The sequence below is a fragment of the Crocodylus siamensis genome, chromosome 10 (assembly GCF_052110815.1).
Source record: "Crocodylus siamensis isolate JL-2025a chromosome 10, ASM5211081v1, whole genome shotgun sequence".
Taxonomy (NCBI): Eukaryota; Metazoa; Chordata; order Crocodylia; family Crocodylidae; genus Crocodylus; species Crocodylus siamensis.
This window is the reverse complement of record NC_143404.1, coordinates 8,505,050-8,526,017: the sequence shown is the minus strand read 5'-3', so window position 1 is coordinate 8,526,017 and position 20,968 is coordinate 8,505,050. Positions and strand designations below refer to the sequence as shown.

Sequence of the window (20,968 nt, the reverse complement as noted above, 5' to 3'; positions counted from 1 at the left end):
AGCCGTGTCGGTCTGAGGACATGGGCAGAGGTACAAGGAGGACCTAGAGAAAACAACTGAGTCTGGGGGAAAGGCTCAGCCCTCATCAGAACGGAAAGATAATATTGTTCTGTCTGCCTCAGATGCTGCCTGTCACCTGCTTTCTCCTGGTCTTGCCTATAAACACTGTTTCAAGCCATAAGGGCATAATTTCCTTCTCCTTGAGTAGTCATACATAGAAACTTGACTGTGCTCCATCTTCCTGCTAGGACTGCTTGCTTAGACCTTGTACCTCAGTTGAAGTAGATGCTGATTATCAAGTCATCATGAGCACTTGAAGAGCACCTGATTTTTGGCTTCAGTATGCTACTAGAAATGACTTGCCTGCTTCAGTGTGCTCCTAGAAGTTAGTTTCCCTTTACCACTTCGCTTTTCATCCGAACAAAGACATCTTCCTGCATGTGGGCCAGGTCTTTTCTATTTTCTCAAGAAATAGCTATTTACAATATTTTACCTTCATTCTTCACAAGACAAATGCAGCTGGATGGTTTTTGCTGCAAGAATATTTACTTCTAATAAACCCAAATGCACTTCTTCCAGAAATCTGGCCTCAAAAATATATGGGAGAAATATATGTTCTCTCAGGAAAAAAAAAAGTGTGCGTGTGTATATATATGTGTGTGTGTGTATGTGTATAGATAGATATAGATTCACAGATACATAGATGTTAGGGTCGGAAGGGACCTCCATAGATCATCGAGTCTGACTCCCTGCATAGACAGGAAAGTGCTGGGTTCAGATGCCCCCAGCCAGATGCCCATCCAACCTCCTCTTGAAGACCCCCAGGGTAGGGGAGAGCCCCACCTCCCTTGGGAGCCCATTCCAGACCTTGGCCACTCTAACTGTGAAGAAGTTCCTCCTAATGTCCAGTCTAAATCTGCTCTCTGCTAGCTTGTGGCCATTATTTCTTGTGACCCCCAGGGGCGCCTTGGTAAGTAGAGCCTCACCTATTCCCTTCTGCGCCCCCCATGATGAATTTATGGGCAGCCACAAGGTCGCCTCTCAACCTTCTCTGGCGGAGGCTGAAGAGGTCCAAGTGCCTTAGTCTCTCCTCGTAGGGCTTGGCCTGCAAGCCTTTAACCATATGAGTGGCCCCTCTCTGGACCCTCTCCAGGTTATCCACATCCCTCTTGAAGTGTGGTGCCCAAAACTGGACGCAGTACTCCAGCTGCAGTCTGACCAGTGCCCGATAGAGGGGAAGTATCGCCTCCCTGGTTCTGTTTGTCATGCAGCTGCTGATGCACGATAAAGTGCAGTTAGCTTTTCTGATGACTTCATCACACCGATGGCTCATGTTCATCTTGGAGTCCACTTGGACTCTGAGATCCCTTTCTGCTTCCGTGCTACTGAGCAGCTCATTTCCTAGGCAGTAGGTGTGCTGGACATTTTGCCTCCTCAGATGCAGCACTTTGCATTTCTCCCTGTTAAATTGCATTCTGTTGTTTTCTGCCCATTTGTCCAACCTGTCCAGGTCTGCCTGTAGTTGTTCCCTGCCCTCTGGTGTGTCCACTTCTCCCCACGGTTTTGTATCATCCTCAAACTTGGATAGAGTACACTTCACTCCCTCGTCCAAGTCACTGATGAAGAGATTGAAGAGTATCGGTCCAAGGACCGAGCCCTGCCGGACCCCACTACCCACTCCCAGGTCGATACCGACCCATCCACTACCACTCTCTGGGTACGACCCTCTAGCCACATGTGTGTGTGTGTGTGTATTTATATGTGTGTGTGTGTGTGTGTGTGTGTGTATTTATGTATATATATACTTGAGCACACATTTCTGGCAGACTTAAAAGCCTCAAGAGAATTCATGAAATTTAGCCCTCTTGATTACTGTCGGAAAACAAGCCAGCAAAAGTGATCAGTCTGAGCTGGCATTTCTCAGTTCCTTGACCTGAGCTCTGGGATCAAATCCAAGTGAAAATACAGTGTACCTCTTCACTGTGCTCAGGAAATGGTTAGCCTGTTATCCTGGTCAGTCAAAATTGAATAGGAAGAACTTTGCTCCCTGAATCAACAATATTCACAGATTCTGCAAAGGGGATGTTAACAAAAAATATAACTGTTCATCGGTTTGGTTTTGAAAGAAAATAATTCACCACTTAGTACACAACAGCAGAAGGAAATGGGACAATCACCCAAAAAATTGCACAGCTCCTGAGTAGCAATTCTTGTGTCACATCTTCCCCTGCAGCACAAGGGACAGAGAGAGGTACAGAAAACGGAGGGAAGCTAACCAGGTAGAGCCCGGGTACTGAGGTTCGCATTCATGGGGACATGAGCCAAGCCTATGTACTCTCTCTTTTACTTTCTTGCTCCTGCTACCCCTCTTGATGTCTTGGGATGTGAGTATTGATTAAAAGCTTTTCAAAGAAAACACAGGAGCTGCTGGGGGTAGTAGAAATTGCTCTTAAGTTGAAAGAAAGCCTGGTACTCTCCAAGAAAAGACGTCATTATTCCAGCCAGGGACCAGTGTTTCCCTTGCAATGGTGGAGCGGCTCTGGCACGTCCCATGGTGCAGCGTGCTGGTAAGCAGGGGGATGCCAGGTTGTGCCTTCCACTCTACAACACCAGCCATGGGGCTTTTCTCTGCAGGATTGCATGGGCAACCCACCCCCATGTTGGAGTGCAAACAATGAAGCTGTGGGTCTCAGGCTGAACCGGGTCATAGATGCATAATTAATGCATTAAAAGGGGTTAGACTAAGAGTCATGAGCATCAGTTCATAGTTTCATAGCAGCGAGGGTCAGGAAGGACCTGAACAGATCATCTAGCCTGACCCCTTGCCACAGGCCGGCATGAATGCTGGGTTCACAAGACCCCAGACAGGTGATCATCCAACCTTCTCTTGAACTTGCCCAAGGTAGGGGCGAGGACCACTTCCCTGGGAAGTTGGTTCCAGATTTTGGCCACCCTAACTGTAAAATATTGCCTTCTGATCTCTAACCTAAACCTATTCTCCATCAGCTTATTACCACGGTTCCTCGTCACCCCAGGGGGTGCTGGGGAGAAAAGGGCTCTTCCTGTTTGCTGTTGATCTCCCCTGATGGGTTTGTAGGCAGCCACCAGATCCCCCCTCAGCCTCCTCTTGCTGAGGCTGAACAGGTTCAGGTCCCTCAGTCTCTCCTCATAGGGCCTGTCCTGCTGCCGTCTCTCCCAGCGGGTGGCCCTCCTCTGAACCCTCTCCAGGCTGGCCACATCCCTTTTGAAGTGCGGTGCCCAGTACTGGACACAGTACTCCAACTGCAGCCTGACCAAAGCCGCACAGAGGGGGAGTATCACCTCTCTGGACTGACTTGAGATGCACCTTTGGATGCATGACAAGGTATGGCTGGCCTTGCTGGCTGCGGTCTGGCACTGGCGGCTCATGTTCCTCTTGGATCAATACTGACTCCAAGATCCCTTTCCGCCTCTGTGCTTTCAAGAAGGGAACTGCCCAGCCTGTATGTGTGCTGTAGAGTCCTTCTCCCAAGGTGCAGCACCCTGCATTTGTCTATGTTGAACCCCATCCTATTCTCATCTGCCCACTTTCGTAGTCTGTCTAAATCTATTTGCAGCCTCTCTCTCCCTTCAAGTGTGTCCACCTCGTCCTATATCTTAGTGTCATCAGCAAACTTGGACAGTGTGCTTTCCACCCCCTCGTCCAAGTCGCTGATGAAGATGTTAAACAGTGTGGGCCTGAGGACCGAGCCCTGGGATACCCCACTGCTCACATCTCGCATCAGGGAGATGCCCAGAGATGGGATCTCTTCTCACCCCCAACTTCCTTTTCCCTCCCTTGATGCTTTCTCTTTTTAGACCATCTATCACCCAACAGGCTTGTTTGATCCCACCTCTCTGATGACCGTGGTTAAAAATCAATCCTAACTGGCTCAAGCGTCTATTGTCTTTAAGCGCATCTTCCTCCCGTGAAGGAGTCCATGCCACTTGGATGGTCTTTTCCACACAGCTATATTCAGGGATCCACTTCTCACTCCTTGCTCCTATCCCCCACAACTCCAGGCTTGACATGAACCTTCCTGACCCCAGGGTATAACTGCATCCAAAAAACATGGGGAAACTGAGGCACACACAATCATTATCAACATAAAAGCACTCCCACATTCGTTTTGAGAGGGATGCAGCCTGTCAGAGTCCAACAAAATCTGCACAAAAAAAAAAAGAAAGGGAGGGTACCTAGTCCCAGGCTTTCAGCAGTATCATCTTTGGAGGGACCACTTTGATTAGTTTGATTAGGAGGGATTTTTTGACCAGAAGCTCAAGCTGGAGCTCAAAACCAGAAAATCCACCTCTGTAAGATTCAGAATGACCAGGGGGCAATCATAGTAAATCATATTATTTGGCCTTCACTGGTAATCAAGTATCAACTATATTTGCAATATTTCATCTTCAAGACCGAAAATAAGGAAATCTGAGAGGGAAATGGAGTAATCAAGTGAGAGATTTCTGCCAGGCATGACTTGAAAAAGCAAGAGGACAACATGTCAGGAAGGCAGATTTCTACCCAGGAGAACTTTTGCAATCGTTTCTCCGATGCCCGATGACGGGCGTTTGTGTCCGAAAGCTTGCAATTAAAGAAAACATTTGCAAAAAATCTTGCTGGTCTAATGAAAGATACCATCTCTACTATGAGTCCTGATAGAAAAACAAAAGCAAATGCAGCTATAGGATAGGTTTTAGTTCCACTTTGACAAAATATATTTTGCCTAAAATGTGTGTATCGCAGTTTCACAAAAGGAGCAGCAGGCTGTGCTAGCGGACCAGCCAAAAGAGAGCTTTGGGCAAGTTACTGTCAGTTTAAGCTGCTGAAAATCAAGCCGCATTCCTCAATCTTTTTGCCAGTTCAGGCCTCTCCCCCTCTGCAACCACCCGTGCAAGTCATTGCCGTCTCGTGACCGGCTGTGAGCGCAGCCTGCCCTGCCCCTCCACATCTGTGAGCAGTGTCATACAGGGAGAGGTTGCTGCCTAACTTGGAGGGAGACTAGGTTTCTGGTGCTGGTTTTCTGAAAGAAATCTTGGCAGAGGACAGGTACTACTGGATCCTGAAACCTCCTTAACAGGTAGATCTTGTGTGTTGCTGCCCCTCTCAGGGCACAATGGGGTTGATCCAGGCAGAATGGAGGTCGACCTGGAAAACCCGAGACCACGACATTAGGCCCCTCAAAGGGCCCTGACAAAATACAGGGACTCCGACTCATTCTGAGCAGGAAGGTCAGCTGCCCTTGTCTTGGATTAAATGAGAGATGTGGTCACCCGCAGTTTTGCACCGGGAAAAGCTGGGGTGCAAGCTTGTCTCAAGGGGAGGATCAGCGGTTTTGCTTCTCGTGTGTGCACCAAGGTTTCATGCCCTACAAATGGCTGTGCAGGATGTGGCTATGATTGAGTGTGGACACTAGAAAGTTGAGTTTGCAAGGCAACTCCTGTGGGACAGGGTGGTCTGCCCTGACGTAGCATCGCTAGGTGGTGGCTGATGGAGAGAGGAGGAGGGCAGTCTTAAGATCAGTGAACTCGCAGTGAAGTTAAGCCTTATTACCAGTGACCGTGTGCAGTTGATCATAGGAAAGCAGCTGTGGCAGGAGCCCCCGCCATGTCTGGCCAAGTTTGGCCTGCGCAAAGCAAGAGCAGGGAGGTGGATCGTGGCTGAGAGCGCTGAAGAAGAGGTATCAACACCCCCCTAGTAACAGCGGTCCCAGAGCACTTCTCAGATGGCGTTGGCCATGAAGAGGTCAGGGGCACATTGGTAGTGTTGCATCTTAGCTTGACTTTCTGGGCCAAGATTGAGTGGGTATTTTTCTTACTCACTGGGGGAAGTAGGTATCTCACCTAGATGGAAGAGATCTGGCATGGCTCTCCAGGGAGAGGCACCCTCTGGTAGGAAGTAGAGGAAGGTTTGAGGTGATTCTCTAGATTAAAGGCAGATACACCTTGGAAAGTAGCTTAGTTTGGGGGCTAGATAGTACTTCTGGGCAGGCAGAGAAAGGCACCTAGAAAGAACAACACACGAGTTCAGATAACAGGAAGGCAAGGCTTTAATCAAATTATATTTCGTACAGAGGCTGGGTTTCTCATTGGTATGGGGAAAAGCATCTTTTGATAGGGCTTCCAGCAATGCAGAGATTTCTTTCCAGAAGTGGGGTGTTCACAAGGATTTTTCTCAAAGTGTAGGTCACCTTTTAAGTGATGGGCATGGGAACAAGCACCTGCACTCCTCCTCCCGCTTGCGGTTGTTTAGCTTTCCTGTGACCAGTAGAGCAATTTTCTATCTATCTTGTTCGCTGGCATCTTCTCCCCCCCACAAAAAGAACGGCGGACTGAAGTGGATGCACTAGTCGGATGGAAGTAGGTCCAGTTGTGCAGGCCTGGTTTCCAGGTTTGCAGATTGCACTTACAAGTTGGAGGTGGGATTTGTCCGATCACAATTCTGGATGTGAACGTGAGACTGAATTTTAGGGTATACTCTTTGCATTGGTAGCATGGTACCTAGGGTTTCACCCTTCTTGATGGGTCCTCTGTATTTAACTGGTCGGATATAAAACATCTGGATGCAGTAACCTTTTAAAAACCGGGAAGGGGGGGAGAGAAAAGGAAACCATCGTCTGTATGAAAATGACTTAGTCATTAGACTTAGTAACATAATTAATAGGCAACGTCCAAACACTCTAAATAGTCTCAATCTCTAATAATAATAAGCTTATTCTGTCTGTCCAGAGCACTCTGATTGGTGGTCTTGGCACCCAATCACAATGCTTACTGAAACAACCAATCAGAATGCTCTGGACAGACAGACTAAGTGGCTGGGGGGCGAGCTGCTGGCTGGCGCTGAGCTGCGGAGGGCCCCGGTGGGGGTACCCCCCTTCTGTGACTGCCAGGGTGGGGTGTCAGAGTGGGTGCTGCCCAGGGGGTACTGCCACTGCAGAAGGAAGCACTGGGGTCTCCTGCAGCTCAGGGGCTGTGACCCTCCAGCCAGTGGCGGTGCGTAGGGGGTGCATGAGGGTGCACGTGCACCCCCTGACAGCACCGGTGCAGCCCCTCAACTGGCTGCACTCGCTGCTTCAGTGACGGGCGGGGGGGCAGGTGTGCCCCCTGCAATACTGGCTGAGGGAGTGGAGTGCCATGGCGCTCTTCTGGAAGCAACCACGATGACCGGCCACAATGATCACCCGTCTTGCGGTCAGCTGTGGGGGACACCTTCTCCCCTTCCCCCCCGGTCACTGTGGGGCAGGACTTGCTGTGGGTTTCTTGCCTTGCTGGAGCCTGCCCCTGCAAGCTACCACCAGGTTGCTCAGCCCCTGAGCTGCAGCAGGTCCTGGTGCTTGCCTCCGGGGCAGCAGAGCCCCCCAGGGCCACCTGGGCAGGGTGCTAGCTGCACATATATACATATGTGGTTTTAATGTATCTCTGTGAATGACCCAACATATTGTATCAGTATCTAGTGATTTTAAAGTTTAAGAAATATGGAAGCAGTTTGTCTCACTTACCTGATCCGGAAAGCTGGATACCGTTGTTAATAGCATTATCACGTGAATAAGGCTTTGCCTGCCTGATAATTGTTCCACTGAAAGGTGCCCGCACTGTTGATCCATCCTGACATAACACATCCACTCCTAGATGCTTCTTCCCGTTTAGTCTGAAAGTGTTTACAGATAAAACAGGTAATAGAGATTTACATTCTGGCCTTCGTGGATGAATGTGGAGGGCACGTAATCTCTGCAGAATGAAACTAGACAAAACCATTGGAGCTACTGTACTCCTGTGCCTATTTATTCGTAGTATTAACTTTACAATATTAAATCCAAGTGGGACTCTCTACCTTTTAAACGTTTGTTAGGCACAATAATATTGAACTAGCTATTAGCATATCACATTGTATTTTACCTTGAAGCACCAATAGTGTCCACAGCCGTGGGGATCACAAGTCCTTCTACTATTTCTGGGGTTGCCAACACATATTTGTCCCCAGGGTCCTGCTGCCACTGTTGAAAAAAATAAAACATACACAGTCGAAGGGAGTTATCTAGTCTTGTACAAGAGAATAGTTAGCAAGTGTAAGCTCAAGCCTTGTTTCCATGACACGGCTGTCTGGGACTTTTCTTCACCCAGTTGCTTTCACTCATGTTAATGCAGAGTTAACATAGTATATATAATGACACAGGACATATATATAGTCATATATTCTCTTTTTAAGCATCGTGTCATCTGACGAAGCAATTAGATGATCTAATTTAGACTATCTAACGATGTTCTAAATCAGCGAGGTTAAATGGATGGCAGCCTTGTCGCCTTGTTTGATTTGAATACAACTCCAGTGGAATTAATACAAAACGATATTAAGCAGAAAAACCTTAATGTGCTCGAGGCCACAGACTATGGGTCTGGCTGTTAGCTCAAGGGCTAAACTCAATGACGCGGTGTTGATGATGAGGACAGAAGTGGGTCATTTCTGCCAGTCTTGAAGGCTGTAGCTTGGCCATAGCTTCTTTGTGTGACTTTGTCTAATAGCGTCATTTGCTTTAAGACTGTGGTTCTGCTCGCTAAGAAATAGAGCGATGCCAGCAACCGGAGTGCAGGTATTTATCTCATGTCTTAATCTGGAATTAATCTAAAACCATGTCACTTTTACAGTTATCTTGGCCTAGAACCAGTAAGCTTCAGTTTATATAGGAACACTCAAGGAAAGTAAAGGCAATCAAATAAAGGGATGAGGACTATGTGCATAAATGAAAGCATTGTAAATCCCCCCCGTAAGGACTTTTCTTCAGTATAAAGTGGCCCGAGTTCCCTTTAGCAAGGGACCTCTAATTGATTTACCTTAATACTCTTAAAGGGCTCTGAAGAGATGAGCCTTTAATGTGTTATAGCATGCACTCCAAATTGCTAATAAAATAGTTTGTACAGGAAGGTTTTTATATTTCCTTAGAGAAAAATGTTAATAAAATATTGCATTTTGCCTTAAGCCTTCACAAGACAAGTCCATCTGGAAGGAATGTTCCCTGCAAGAATAGTTACTTCATAGCAAAGCTGGGGAACCTCTCCTAGGAAGCTTGAAAAAGAGATTAGCAAACTGTATCAAATATCCGTATGAACTTACCGATGGACAGTAAGCCAGCAAGAACGATCACCTTGATTGTCAGCATTTTTGCAGCTCTCTCACTAGTGTCTTCTTGATCAAGTCAAGGATGCAGCGTGGTGCATCTAGTTTTGTTTATATACTCTCCTGGACCCAGTCAGACTTCAGCCTTCAGTATCATTTCCTGGATTGCGACAGAACAATAAACCAGCAATGCTGTTGATAAATCTGGTTGTGAAAGACGAATACAATTGGCAACTTAGGCCATTCATTTCTACTGGTAGACGTTTCTGAGAAATATCCTCCCTGGGAAATGTTTCTGCGGGGGGGGGAGTGTACAATGCATTCAGCCTGCAACCGCTCCCTCTCCTCTGCTCTATGTTCCTTCCCGAGACCAGGGCGATCCCCATCTGGGGGACGTGGGGGGAGCAGTGCTGCTCCTGGAGGGCATGGTGGAGCAATGGGAAAAGGCTCCCTGGGGGCGCCTGGGTCTGGGGAAGGGGTGGGGAGTCTTTCACTGTCACTGCACTCTGCTCCCATAGACCAGCCTGGGAAGGGAGTGCAGCAGCAGGGCTGTTCCCCAGACCAGTCCCTGGACTGAGCGAGCTTGGGAAGCCTTGTGGACAGTCTTTCTGGGTTCCACGGTCTTTTCAATCACTGCACGTGACACCTGGCTGGGCACAGAGCATTGAAAGCCTTCAGGGTCCCAAACCAGAATGAGGAAAGCCTTCTTTAGCCTGCTTCCTGGCCTCCCCAGCTTGGAACTCACTGCCACCCAGCTGGGCAGCGAGGGCCACAAGGGGAAAAAAGTGGTGGACAGTGGCTGAGGGAAGAGCCTCCAGCCCTGCCGACTTCAAAATCATTCTCCAAACAGGGCAGCCCCTAGCTTGGGGAAAAGGCAGGGAGCAGTGGGTGTTGCTCCCTTCTCTGACCAGACCAGACCAGACCAGACCAGGAGAGAGAGTTTATTCTTGGGAGACTTCCTTCCAGATTGACACCAGGGGCAGAGTGTTTACTACAAGGAGAAATTGAATGTATGCTAGGGTGGCCATTGTAGAGGACAGTCGAGTTGTCCTCTGTCCCCTATTGATACAAAACCCAATACCTTTATGTCCTCTATTTTTCTCGTCAAGGCACGAGCAGCGCGGCTTAGGCCCTGGACAGGGGGTGCTGGTGGTGAAACCAGCTCAGGGTTGCCAGGTATGGCGCCGAAGCCTGGTGGGGCGGGTTAGGGTGAAGCCCCAGTTGGGCAAGAGACCCAGACAGTGGTCCAGGGGGCCAGGCACGCCTGCGACCACCTGAGCTCCAACTGGGTGCAGGACCTGGAAAGGGTCCCGGAGGGCTCCACACGGTTGGAGACGCTAAAGAGGCACAAGAGTAAGGCGCTGGTGCGTGATGAGCACAGGGGCGCCCGGTAGGGCGCTAAAGGGTAAGGACTTGATAACGTCCGGGAATAGCTGCGAGGCTTGGCGCGTGCTGAAGGGGAGGTAGGAGGCACGCATCGCCCATCAGGCAGGGGTGCACTGGGGCACCCGAATTGGAACGGGGCATAGAGCGGAGCAGTGTCCAAGGCGAGACAAGGCAGCCTCCCATTTGAACCTATAACATCAAAGACGTGGCGGGCGAGTTGAGGGTGCTCAGTCACCTACTTGGACACGGTGGGGGGCGCTAGGGAGCTTCATGGCCGCTCCTAGGCCCCACTCCGTGACAATAGGGAATAGAGAGGGAGAGAATAAGTCAGAAATGGTTGGGGAAGGGGAGGGAAAGCATTTTAAATTTTTTAAAAAAAAGGAAAAACTGGGGGTTTTGCTACACTACCCATCTTGACTTCGAGAGAGGTGGGGAAAAAAGGGACATAGGTGTCCAAAAATATAGGTGTCAGACCCTTAGGATCAGTGAAAAGTAGGGAAAGATGGGTCAGATGAAATCAGTTCTACTGAGATTTTGTAAATAGCTCATTTCTCTTGCATCTCTAAATACACGATTATTACAACTGCCCACTAACATCACAGAGAACACAGCAGGCAAATGTAATTTTTTTTCTTTTAAGGAAAAATTTTTGTCTTCCAAGCCAAATCCGCCAAATCTATTCCAAATCCGTGAGTCATTCAAGAACCAAATGTGACCCTAATACCAGCAAACATCCTCCACTCCCGCCTGAGGCTGCAGATGCTTCCAAATCTTGTGGCGGGCATTTTATGTGCAGGTCCAAGGATGGATGCTTGGGATTCGGATGCCCCCGAGTTTCGCTTGCCCTCAGCCACTTGGCCCCAGCAGCCAAATGTAATATACTTGTAGTATAAAAAGTGCCTGGAACGTCTGCTGTTTTCAGAGGAAAACCAGTTGTTCGGAGTAAAACGCGCTTAACTTTAGGGGAAGAGTGAGGAGTGTAGGCTCAGCAATGATGACCTCCATGCCAGGGGAATTCTCCACTAGCAGTTGAAAGTAAATTTTCATAATCTCTGTGCCTCCAGAGCAGAACCGAGAGCCAAGAAATCCAGCCCATTATTTGTTTTGCACAAGTTGTATGCTGGCTATGTTGCATGTGGGCAAGAAGTCAAGGTCCTTGTTTCAAAGTACTTTGTGGCAATACAGCAAGATAGAGATGAGGTGGGTAAGGACAGACAGATGTGGGCAGCAGTTTATATCATGACACTTGGAGGGGGGAAGGATGGTCCGATGGATGTTCTGAGATACGTTCTAACAGGGCTGGTAAAACAATAAATGCGCTGGTACAGTGGACACACTGGTAAAACAATAAATACGCAGACAATAAAGAGCAGAGGAGAGGGAGCAGTTGCAGGCTGAATGCATTGTATACTCCCTCTCCTAGAAACATTTCCAGGGGTGGAAATTTCTCAGAAATATCTACCAGGAGAAATGAATGACCTGCTTAAACTCTCCCCCCTCTCTAGCAGTGTAGTTCTGTTTGTACAAAGGTGCTCAAGCGTGGTAGGAGAATTAATGATGCTGGTTATATTTATTCTTTATATGGGGAGAACTGCAGCCACTCCAGTACCACACCCTTAACTGGCCCAGCCATCCCGGTACAAAAACTGCCTGGACTCCTCCTGTAACTGCAGGACCTCTGGCTGTATGTGGCATCCTCACTCCTCTCTACAGCCGGCTTATAGCTTTGTTTTGTGAAGGTGAGTGCAGGATACCCATGATGTGCCTGTCCTCAGTAACCAGCGGTACAGCTAAGAGAGACGTGGAGAAGACTGATTATGGTACAATCAGGAAGACCTTGAAAAGGTAGCACCACTGGGGGATTTTTGGATTTGGATCTTCTAGAAGACACACCCGTGACACACACAGGTGTCATACACAAGGCATTGCTCCTTTACAAGACACACCCGTGACACACACAGGTGTCATACACAAGGCATTGCTCCTTTACAAGACACACCCGTGACACACACAGGTGTCATACACAAGGCATTGCTCCTTTACAAGACACACCCGTGACACACAGGTTTCCTTGAATCCTGTACTTCGAGACCAGGTTACCCCAGGGCACTCCATATGTTGCAATGGGTATTTCGAGCAGAGCTTGTAATGGGATGTTTTTGATATCCAGCAAGTTATCTTGCTCTTACCGATGTCCATGCAGAAGGTTAAGCTTTGGAAACTGGCTTAGGAAAAAAAAAAAGGTGGAAAATAGGGAATTTGACTAAATGACTTTTTCCACAGAAGTGAGTGAATTTCCTGTGAGAAATACCAACTGTAGGTTTTTTGTTTGGGTTTTTTTACGGGTGGGGGGTCAAAAATGAAACCCCTTTTTCTAAAACCAGGAAATTCAGACTTTCCCCCACCCCGAGGAAATCTGAACTTTAATTTTTACATTGAAAATTGAATTTTTTTACAGGCTGTTCCAACCTCTGTCTTGTGCATATGTAGTTAGAGCCAGCTTAAAAGGTTTACAGTATATGTATTCGGGGGTATGCTGGTAGGTGGTTTATAGCAAACCATATAGCAAGAGGTGAAATGAATGGGTGAAAGAAGATGTTGGAAATAAAGATCATTGTAGACTTTCCTCAGATACCCACCCGGTTCCTGGTGACATAATGTTTGTGCAGATCAAAGGTCAGAGTTTGGCAAGTAACTAATCCAAGCGCCTTTACCTTGGCTTAGTTACCCAAGTTTCTGGTAACACACTGGAAATGTTTCCCTGACATGCCCCATCCTGTCAGTAAGTGTTTATCCTACTGGGAGAGGATCAAGGACTTTGTTGGGGGACGGAGAAACTCCAAGTGGAGCGTGCTGGGGGACTGGCGCACAGGAAAGCTCCCTTGCGGAGGACACTAGCACAACTGGTTTTGAAAGGACTAACCAAACCGTTCTCCCGCAGCATCTCAGGAAATCCAGGGTGTGAGTTGTGGGCCGCAGCTGCCTGTACACTAATGCCAGGAGCATGGGGAGCAAGCAGGAAGAGCTAGCCCTCCTGCTCTCTAGTGAGCAATATGACCTGGTAGGGATCCTGGGGATCTGGTGGGCCCCCTTGCATGACTGGAGCGTAGCTGTAGAGGAGATAGGTTGCAGCTGCAGGCGGACCTGCACAGGCTCGAGAGTTGGGCAAACTGGACCCAGATGAAGTTGAGCACGTCCAAGTGTAAGGTGCTCCATCTGGGGACAAACAACCCTCAACATAGGTACAGGCTCATGGTGACAGCTTGACTTGCACCACGGCTGAAAGGGACCTAGGGGTAATGATTGACCATAGCATGAAGATGAGCTGTCAGTGCGATGCAGTGGCCAGCAGGGCAGATAACATGCTGGCATGCATCAACCAGTGCAGCTCATGTAAAACTAGGGTAGTGATACTCCCACGGTAGTCAGCACTGGTGAGACCGCAGCTGGAGTAGTGCGTCCTGTTCTGGGTGCCGCTTTTCAACAAGGACGTGGAAAAACTTGAGAGGGCCCAGAAAAGAGCCACCCATAAGATTAGGGACTTGCAAGGCAAGCTGTACATGGACAGGCTGAGGGATCTGGGCCACTTTATTGGCTCCATTATTTAGACAGAAACAGTTTTAGCTACACAGGCAATAGCTCAAAAGCTTTGGTTCACATTTGTGCTTTTCCATTTACAAGTAGTGAGTTGGATCGGTCAAGTCACAATTCTGGATGTGAACGTGAGATGTAATTCCAGGGTACACTTTTTGCATTGGGAGCATTATGCCAAGTCTCTGGCCTTTCTTGATGGGTCCTCTGCTCTTGAATGGTTTGATATGAAACATCTTAATGCAATGTCCTTTTCAAAGGAAAAGAGAGAGAGAAAGAAGAAAATGATTAGTTGTATGAAAATAACTTAGCAGCTGCCTTAGTAATTCAATTAGAAGGCCCAATATGGACTCTGAATGTTCTCAATATTAATTATAACTCGAATAATGCATTTGGAGCTATACGTTTCAGACACTTTGCTAGGCCCTGCCCTTGGCTTTTAAATCTAAAGTGTCGGAAGGTTTCCTGTGTACTCCTTAAAAGCAGCTAAACTTGATAGGAGCTGCTGAATCCAAATTTCTAACATTTTTGCACCTAGTCCATCATTACTCTCTCAGACCCATACATATACATCCTTGTAAGTTTGAGGTTGACTGTGTGGTGCCTACCACTTTGACACACACAGTAGACACTGAATCATGGATCTCCAGACTACGTTAACCTGAAGCTCTTGAATTCAGGCTGCAACAGATTCCTATTCTCGGGGGGTTGTGCACCTGAGCTACCTATCGAGCAGCGGATCACTATTGCCTTTAGACTGCTGGCTTCAGAATAGCTGCTTCATGAAACTCAAATGACAGAAAACTTCATTCCTCTTAAGAAGATTAACTCTGCCTTTTGGGGTTTTGTTTGAAGTTAGGCTGTCACATGGGAAGAGTTTGGTGTCATTGATCTTCTCACCTTTGATGTGGGAGATCTAAAAGTGAGAACTGTAGTGAATTTTCTTGCAGAAACGGCAACTGGCCTAGTGGGTTTCTAGCTTTTTTTCCTCCTGGATTCAAAAGCCAGAACACGGCAGTTCTGTTTGAATCGTGCATTTAAAATGAGCCAATACAGATGACTCCTAGCTTAGTTAAGTTCTGATTTTTCAGTTATTAATAATCAAAGCGGGGTATATATATACACTCCATCATTAAGGTTAGGAAATACAGAAGTACTTTGTCTTGGTTACCTGATCCAGAAAGCTGAATGCCATTATCAATGGCATTACGGTTTCCATAAGGCTTAACTTTTCTGTCAATGTTTCCAGTGAATGGCGAATACACGACTGATCCATCCTTGCAGATGACATCTACCCCCTGGTGCATCTGGCTTCCTCTGGAAAAGGTGGCCATGTGTAAATAGCCATGTAAACGTGCACATCATTGAGGTAATGAAACACAATGGGGAATGCAATAACACTCTGCAGAAACTACTGCATTCTCACGCTGACTTGCTTGTACGATTAGATTTGAAAGCCTTAAATAAGAACGGAAAACCTTGCATTTTCCAGTTTCTCGGGCTGGATTCTTGCTTTCACGCAGCTGGGGGTGGGGAGGAATTCTGGCTCCAATCAAATCTATGGGAATTTTTCCATTGGCTTCAGTGGGGTCCAGACTTTTCCCAGAGGTAAACCTGCATCTTCCCTTGACTTCAGATGACCTGCTGTTGCCCACCAAACTAGCCTCATCTACACGTGGGCCTTCCTGGATGGACTATTTTGGATGGAACGCTGCCCGTGCTGTTTGCTGTCTATGCCTTGAACAGACCGTTGCTCACTCCCTTTCACATACACATTTTCTACCCTCCTTATTTTCTGCCACAGCCAAATGTTGTCCTTTAAACAGAGTTTGATATACCCTAGCTGTCAGTGCCCCTTAGTCCTTGTTGCTGTACCTTTCATTGGTGTATCCTCCGCAGCCATTGGAATCGCAGCCTCTTACTCTGTTTGCCAGCTGAGTTGAACATATATTTGCCCAGGGCCCTGCAAAAGCTTCAAAAAGAGGCAAAAGGGAATAAGCACCCAGCTCGCATTGGCCTTCCCCTCTTTTAGGGACAGTAATTGTCAAATGACACATTTTAACTCTTTTTTGGGGGTGGAATTTAAGAGCACAATCCAAAACCACTGAGTTTGTGGTAGGTCTCCTGTTGAGGTCTGTGGTCTTTGGGCTAGGGTTTGGAGGAGGAGAAAGTTTAAACTCTAACCTCTCAGCGGTTTTGGAAGCACTGCAAAAATTGTTTGTCTTTTGACCTCATATTTAGCAGAGATGGTGTGGGTAGGAGGGGGAAGGTGCAATGATGCAGTTGTTCCCTTTACCCCACTTTGATTATATAGTCTGCTTGTAGTGTGGGACCCAGGGGCCAAAGGCCACTGCTGCCCACTAGGCCTGTGTGAAGTGGCTAGTATTTGCTTTGGATTTGGCTGATTCAGGGGACAGTGGTTTGATTCGGCTATTCAGATTACTGCCCTGAGGGAGCAGGCAGAGGATGGGGCCTGGCAGGGCTACCCCCATGGTCCCCTCCCCCCTCCAACTCCCCTTCCTTGCCCCCTACTTACCTGCTCCAAGTCCGGCTCCAGCTCTCTGCTGCAGCAGGTGGGGACTGCCCGAATCATTGAAGCTCTCCAAATCTTTTCTGAAGATTCGGAGAGCTTTGAATCGATTTGGACCTTTTTTTATTGTTTCCTTGATTCGATTTGGATTTGGAGATTCAGCCACCAAATGGGGCTGAATCTCTTCTGAATCAAATCAGCACCTGAAGCTTCACACAGCCCTATTGCCCACCCCGCAACCTGCTTGCCTGTTGCCAACTTCAGGGTCTTAAGTCACAGCTGATGAGTACAATAGGTGAGAGGGGAAACGGGGAGGGTCTGCAGAGCCACGGGAGTTGGACACCCCACCATCTGACTGCCCCCCCCCCGCACCTTCTACAATCCTAGATTTGCTCCTGTATTTTTATAACTTGTTCACTGCCTGTTGATCGCAACAGTAGCACAGCTCTGGGTCCAAGTCTCTCCGCCCATTCTGTTTGGTTTTATCCTAAACAGGGGATCAGCCCACAGAAGATCCTTGCTTGAATGTGGCCTGGGGGACCTCATTGCAAATCTTGGGGTTTGCAAAGTGCTTTGCCACATCACTCTTCCTTGTACTCACAGCTTTCCTGTGCAAGTATTTGCAGTCAGTGCAATTCATTTTGCATGTAGAAGATTAAGATCAAACTCTTCACTAGTTCCACAACCTCCCACAGGAGAGCTGCTCCACACATGCAGCCGTGAGGCTTGGTGGGGCAGGAAGGGAAGAGTTTTCCTGCGCACCATCCAGCCATCCAGGGCACCGCCTCAGGAATCTTGGGGAGGATTATTTCACCATGTTGGCGAAATAACCCCAGCATGTTTATACCAGCTACTTCTGGCCCCACCGGTTCCCCCCCACTCTCCTCCAGGGTTTCTGGGTTTTCTATCAGTCCCAGAATCCTTTGTGGTTGCTCAGTGTTCTAAGATTTGGGTGGATCAAGCAAGAAATAGTCACACCAAGGACCGATCCTACAGCACCTTACACACATGGAAGACATGTACTCAAATGAACAAAGTTATGCATATGTTTTAAGTGCTTTTAGGGCTGGGGACAAATGTTCTCTAGCCAGCTCCTATATTCCTTGTGCAGGCTGAATAATGACCGTTTCTAGGTATACACCGTTTATTTTAGTTGTGGAATAATTCCACGTAAGCTAAGGGGTCAGCAGTTGCATATAGAAATAAGTCTATAAGAACACGTTGGGTTGAGCTGGCAGCTGCCTCCTCACGATTCTTCTTCTCATGTCCTGTCTGAGATTATTGATGACAGGTATTTATCAGATTTTCAGATTCGTTAGAAGCCGCAACATGTGCACTTCCTCTATGGCCGTTATGACCATTGGAATCACGTTAACAGTAGAGGAAACAAGATACACTCAGTGCTAGGCACAAATAGTTTATATCATACTCACAATGAGTTCAGCTAATCAGATAGCTGATATATGGGAAAATGCATTACAGTGTGCGGACTGACGTTTCAATAGGAAGATTACTTTTCACATATAATATATATATTTTAAATACCCTCTGCTGTTATTCAAAGGATCTAATAGAAGGCCTAGCTCAGAGACCTTTTCACCTGTACAGCAGTGAAGGAAGGATGTGAACAATTTCTGAGCTACCAGTAGTTCTCTGAAGGGTCTACAACATTTATAAAAATAAGCGTTATGGTAAAAAGTGTATCTATCTTACTCAAACCTGTTTTCTTTAGTCGTTCTTGGCTACCTGGAAAAAAGAACTGTTACAAAAGTTTTAACAGTAAAATGATATAGACTGTCTATACCACTAGATAAGCTTAAATTAAACAGCAGCAAGTTCCTTTAAAATACAAGGGAACAAAAAATCTATATTTTCTTTGAACACAGGATGCCAGATAAAATCAATCTAAAATGGTCTTTTTTGCCATTTAGAGGATCTAAGTAAAACCTGCTGGAATTAATATACTGTCACTTGTCTATTCCTTTTCATGAAGCAGATATAGATTAATGCTTTGTTTTATTGCATGGCAACTTGAAAGGACTTTTCTGTTAAAAATATGCATAGCATTTGAATTTTAGGGAGTTTTCAATAGCAAGAATGAAGTGAATCCCAAATTGGTCCATAAACCTTACACCCCCCCACAGGTTTAGCATCCGTGACTTTTACAGCATGATTTGGACTTACCAGATGGAATCACAAAAGCAAAAGTGATCACGGTGACTGGGTGCATTTTTCATCTGCCGCCACAGCTCCGTATTCAAGTGAAAGGTTGGAGATGCTTTGCTTTATATCTGTGTATCCCTGCCGAGGCTGCGTCCATATTCCTAGCCAATCAGACATGATCAGGGAATTTTGAAGACTAAATTTGTAAAGCTAAATACCAGCGGTGACTGGCCATGTCTCTGAGGGGTCCCAGAAGGAGAGACAATATTCAGTGGTGAAATTCCAATGCCTTTGGCAAACGGCAGTTATGTGGTTTTCTAGAGCACCGTACAATTAGCTCGTTCTTTCATTCTTCCTTTTTTTTGGCATCAGAGCAATTCATTTAAAAATAAAATGGGGGAGGGAGAAGGATAGAGGTAAAACTCAAGGGCAAATTTCAAGTATCTTTCTCTGGGGTGTACTTGGTAGCCGTGTTGGTCTGAGACAAGAAGACCTACAAAAAACCAAGAGTTCTAGTTTGAAGCCTCTTTCTCTTAACTTTTTCAGCAGCCTGCAGCAAAATCCCAAATTTTGGCTAATAATGAATAGGCTAGGGATGGAAAGACCGTTCAAGCGATTGTTAAGATATCTGGGCAGATACTTCAGAGACAAGCATGCTTTCACACACCCTTCCACAACCATCTCCCCTTCTTGAGAAGATATTAGACCAGCGGTACCCTCTGTACAAAGATGCGGTTTTCCATGCTAGTGTGAAATCAGGCAGAAGTTGGGGCAAGGCGGTCGCTTATGGACTTATCTGGTGGAGCGAGACATGAGCTTTCATCAGCAACAGCCTAGTTTATCAGATGCTATGAATGGACTTGTCGTTCATAGCACATCCATTCACAAGCTGGCTGTTGCCTGTGAAAGCTCATGGCTCTCTGAACCAATAAGTCTCTAAGGTGCCACCCTGCCCTGCCTTCTACCTGCCTCTATACAAGGTAAAACACAAGCCAGTAATCTTAGGCTGGAAGAGCTCGTCACCAGTGAGTCTCAACCAGGAAGCTCAAAAAATGAGTGAAAACTCAGAGGTGGCATTTTCCAAGGGGTGCCTTGAGTCTAAAATGGTCGAGAACCACTGCTATACACAACCGGGTTCTTGTGAGGCTGTTCAGGAAATGTTTTTCGATTCATCACAGACTAAGTTTTCTCCTACCTGGTTACATAATGTTTTATTATCCCTGTTTGATCTATCTCATATAACAGGTGCCGTCCCCTGTGAGCGAACAGCAAGAAAAGACACATGCTTATGATCTTTACTATGGTGAAAAGAAAATAGGAAAGTCTACCATTATGTGGCTAAATAAAATTACAGGAAACTCAAGAAATACAGAAGTAGGCTGAAGCATGAATAAGGCAATGTGTTATTTTGGGGAAGGGAGGAGTGCAGTTAGTTGGCGAAGGCTGGGAACTGGCAGTTAAGTTTATATCTTTGGCTCTTCACGCTGTTGGTGGCCAGAAAGGACTCTTCAGCTTGCCAGTGGCCAGACAGGATTCATCCTTGCTAGAAAATACAAAGAGAAAAGCGAGGTTACATATTGCTAACTGATGGGACACTCGTACTCTCAACCCACTTTCTTCCATGTGTCCCCTCTAGCTGTGTGTCATAGCAAACTCGTGGATGAAGTGACATTGCCTCTTCGACCTGGCAAAAAACTGCACAAGGAGTTCCAGATCTTACGAGCTCAGACAAAACCATTGCCTTTCAAAATCAGAGAAGGGTGGAGGGGCAATGCAAATGAACCGAGAGAGAAATACTCAGACATTTACAGAAAAGGGAAATGCAGCCAAAAAGGGACAATTGCACAATCTTGAATTTTGAATCGCAAATTTTGAAATGTCAAAAAAATCTCCTGTTTGGGGAAAAAAGAAGTGGAGGGGGTTTTTTTCAAACGTGGAAAAGGCCATTTTTCATAAAGGTTTACATGAAAAAAATTAGCCCAGTTCAACTGTATTCATTCAACTCACATGGGACAAGGGGCAAGCCTTTCCCTAGTTCAAATACACAACTCACAAAATATTTCCAAACATCAGCTGACGGGGCGGGGGGGGGGGGGCATACAGCAGGGAGGTGGAAAACCCCTGGTTTTAAATAATAAAAGGGAGGGGAAAAAGGAGTCTGATGCTTT

At 46.8% G+C, this 20,968-nt stretch overlaps 2 protein-coding genes and 1 long non-coding RNA gene across 3 annotated transcripts in view; 1 reads left to right on the top strand and 2 right to left on the bottom strand.

Annotated features, from left to right (window-relative positions):
• The first annotated feature begins 4,989 nt into the window (after nt 1–4,989).
• The window catches only part of LOC149856192 (uncharacterized), a 55,609-nt gene continuing 39,630 nt past the window's right edge, over nt 4,990–20,968 (top strand). Inside the window, exon 1 of the long non-coding RNA XR_016444514.1 lies at nt 4,990–5,099. This is a non-coding gene — a long non-coding RNA (uncharacterized LOC149856192). The remainder of the gene's footprint in view (nt 5,100–20,968) is intronic.
• LOC149856194 (leukocyte cell-derived chemotaxin-2-like) lies at nt 6,051–9,292 on the bottom strand. Its single transcript, XM_090020624.1, has 4 exons — nt 9,128–9,292; nt 7,903–8,012; nt 7,518–7,650; nt 6,051–6,591 (listed from the first exon to the last, which is right to left on the bottom strand). The coding sequence occupies exons 1-4, from the start codon at nt 9,171–9,173 to the stop codon at nt 6,425–6,427; spliced, it is 456 nt and encodes a 151-aa protein (XP_089876750.1). The 5' UTR covers nt 9,174–9,292; the 3' UTR covers nt 6,051–6,424.
• LOC149856193 (leukocyte cell-derived chemotaxin-2-like) lies at nt 14,087–18,969 on the bottom strand. The gene is made up of 4 exons (XM_090020623.1): nt 18,822–18,969; nt 15,983–16,079; nt 15,279–15,424; nt 14,087–14,357 (listed from the first exon to the last, which is right to left on the bottom strand). The coding sequence occupies exons 1-4, from the start codon at nt 18,865–18,867 to the stop codon at nt 14,191–14,193; spliced, it is 456 nt and encodes a 151-aa protein (XP_089876749.1). The 5' UTR covers nt 18,868–18,969; the 3' UTR covers nt 14,087–14,190.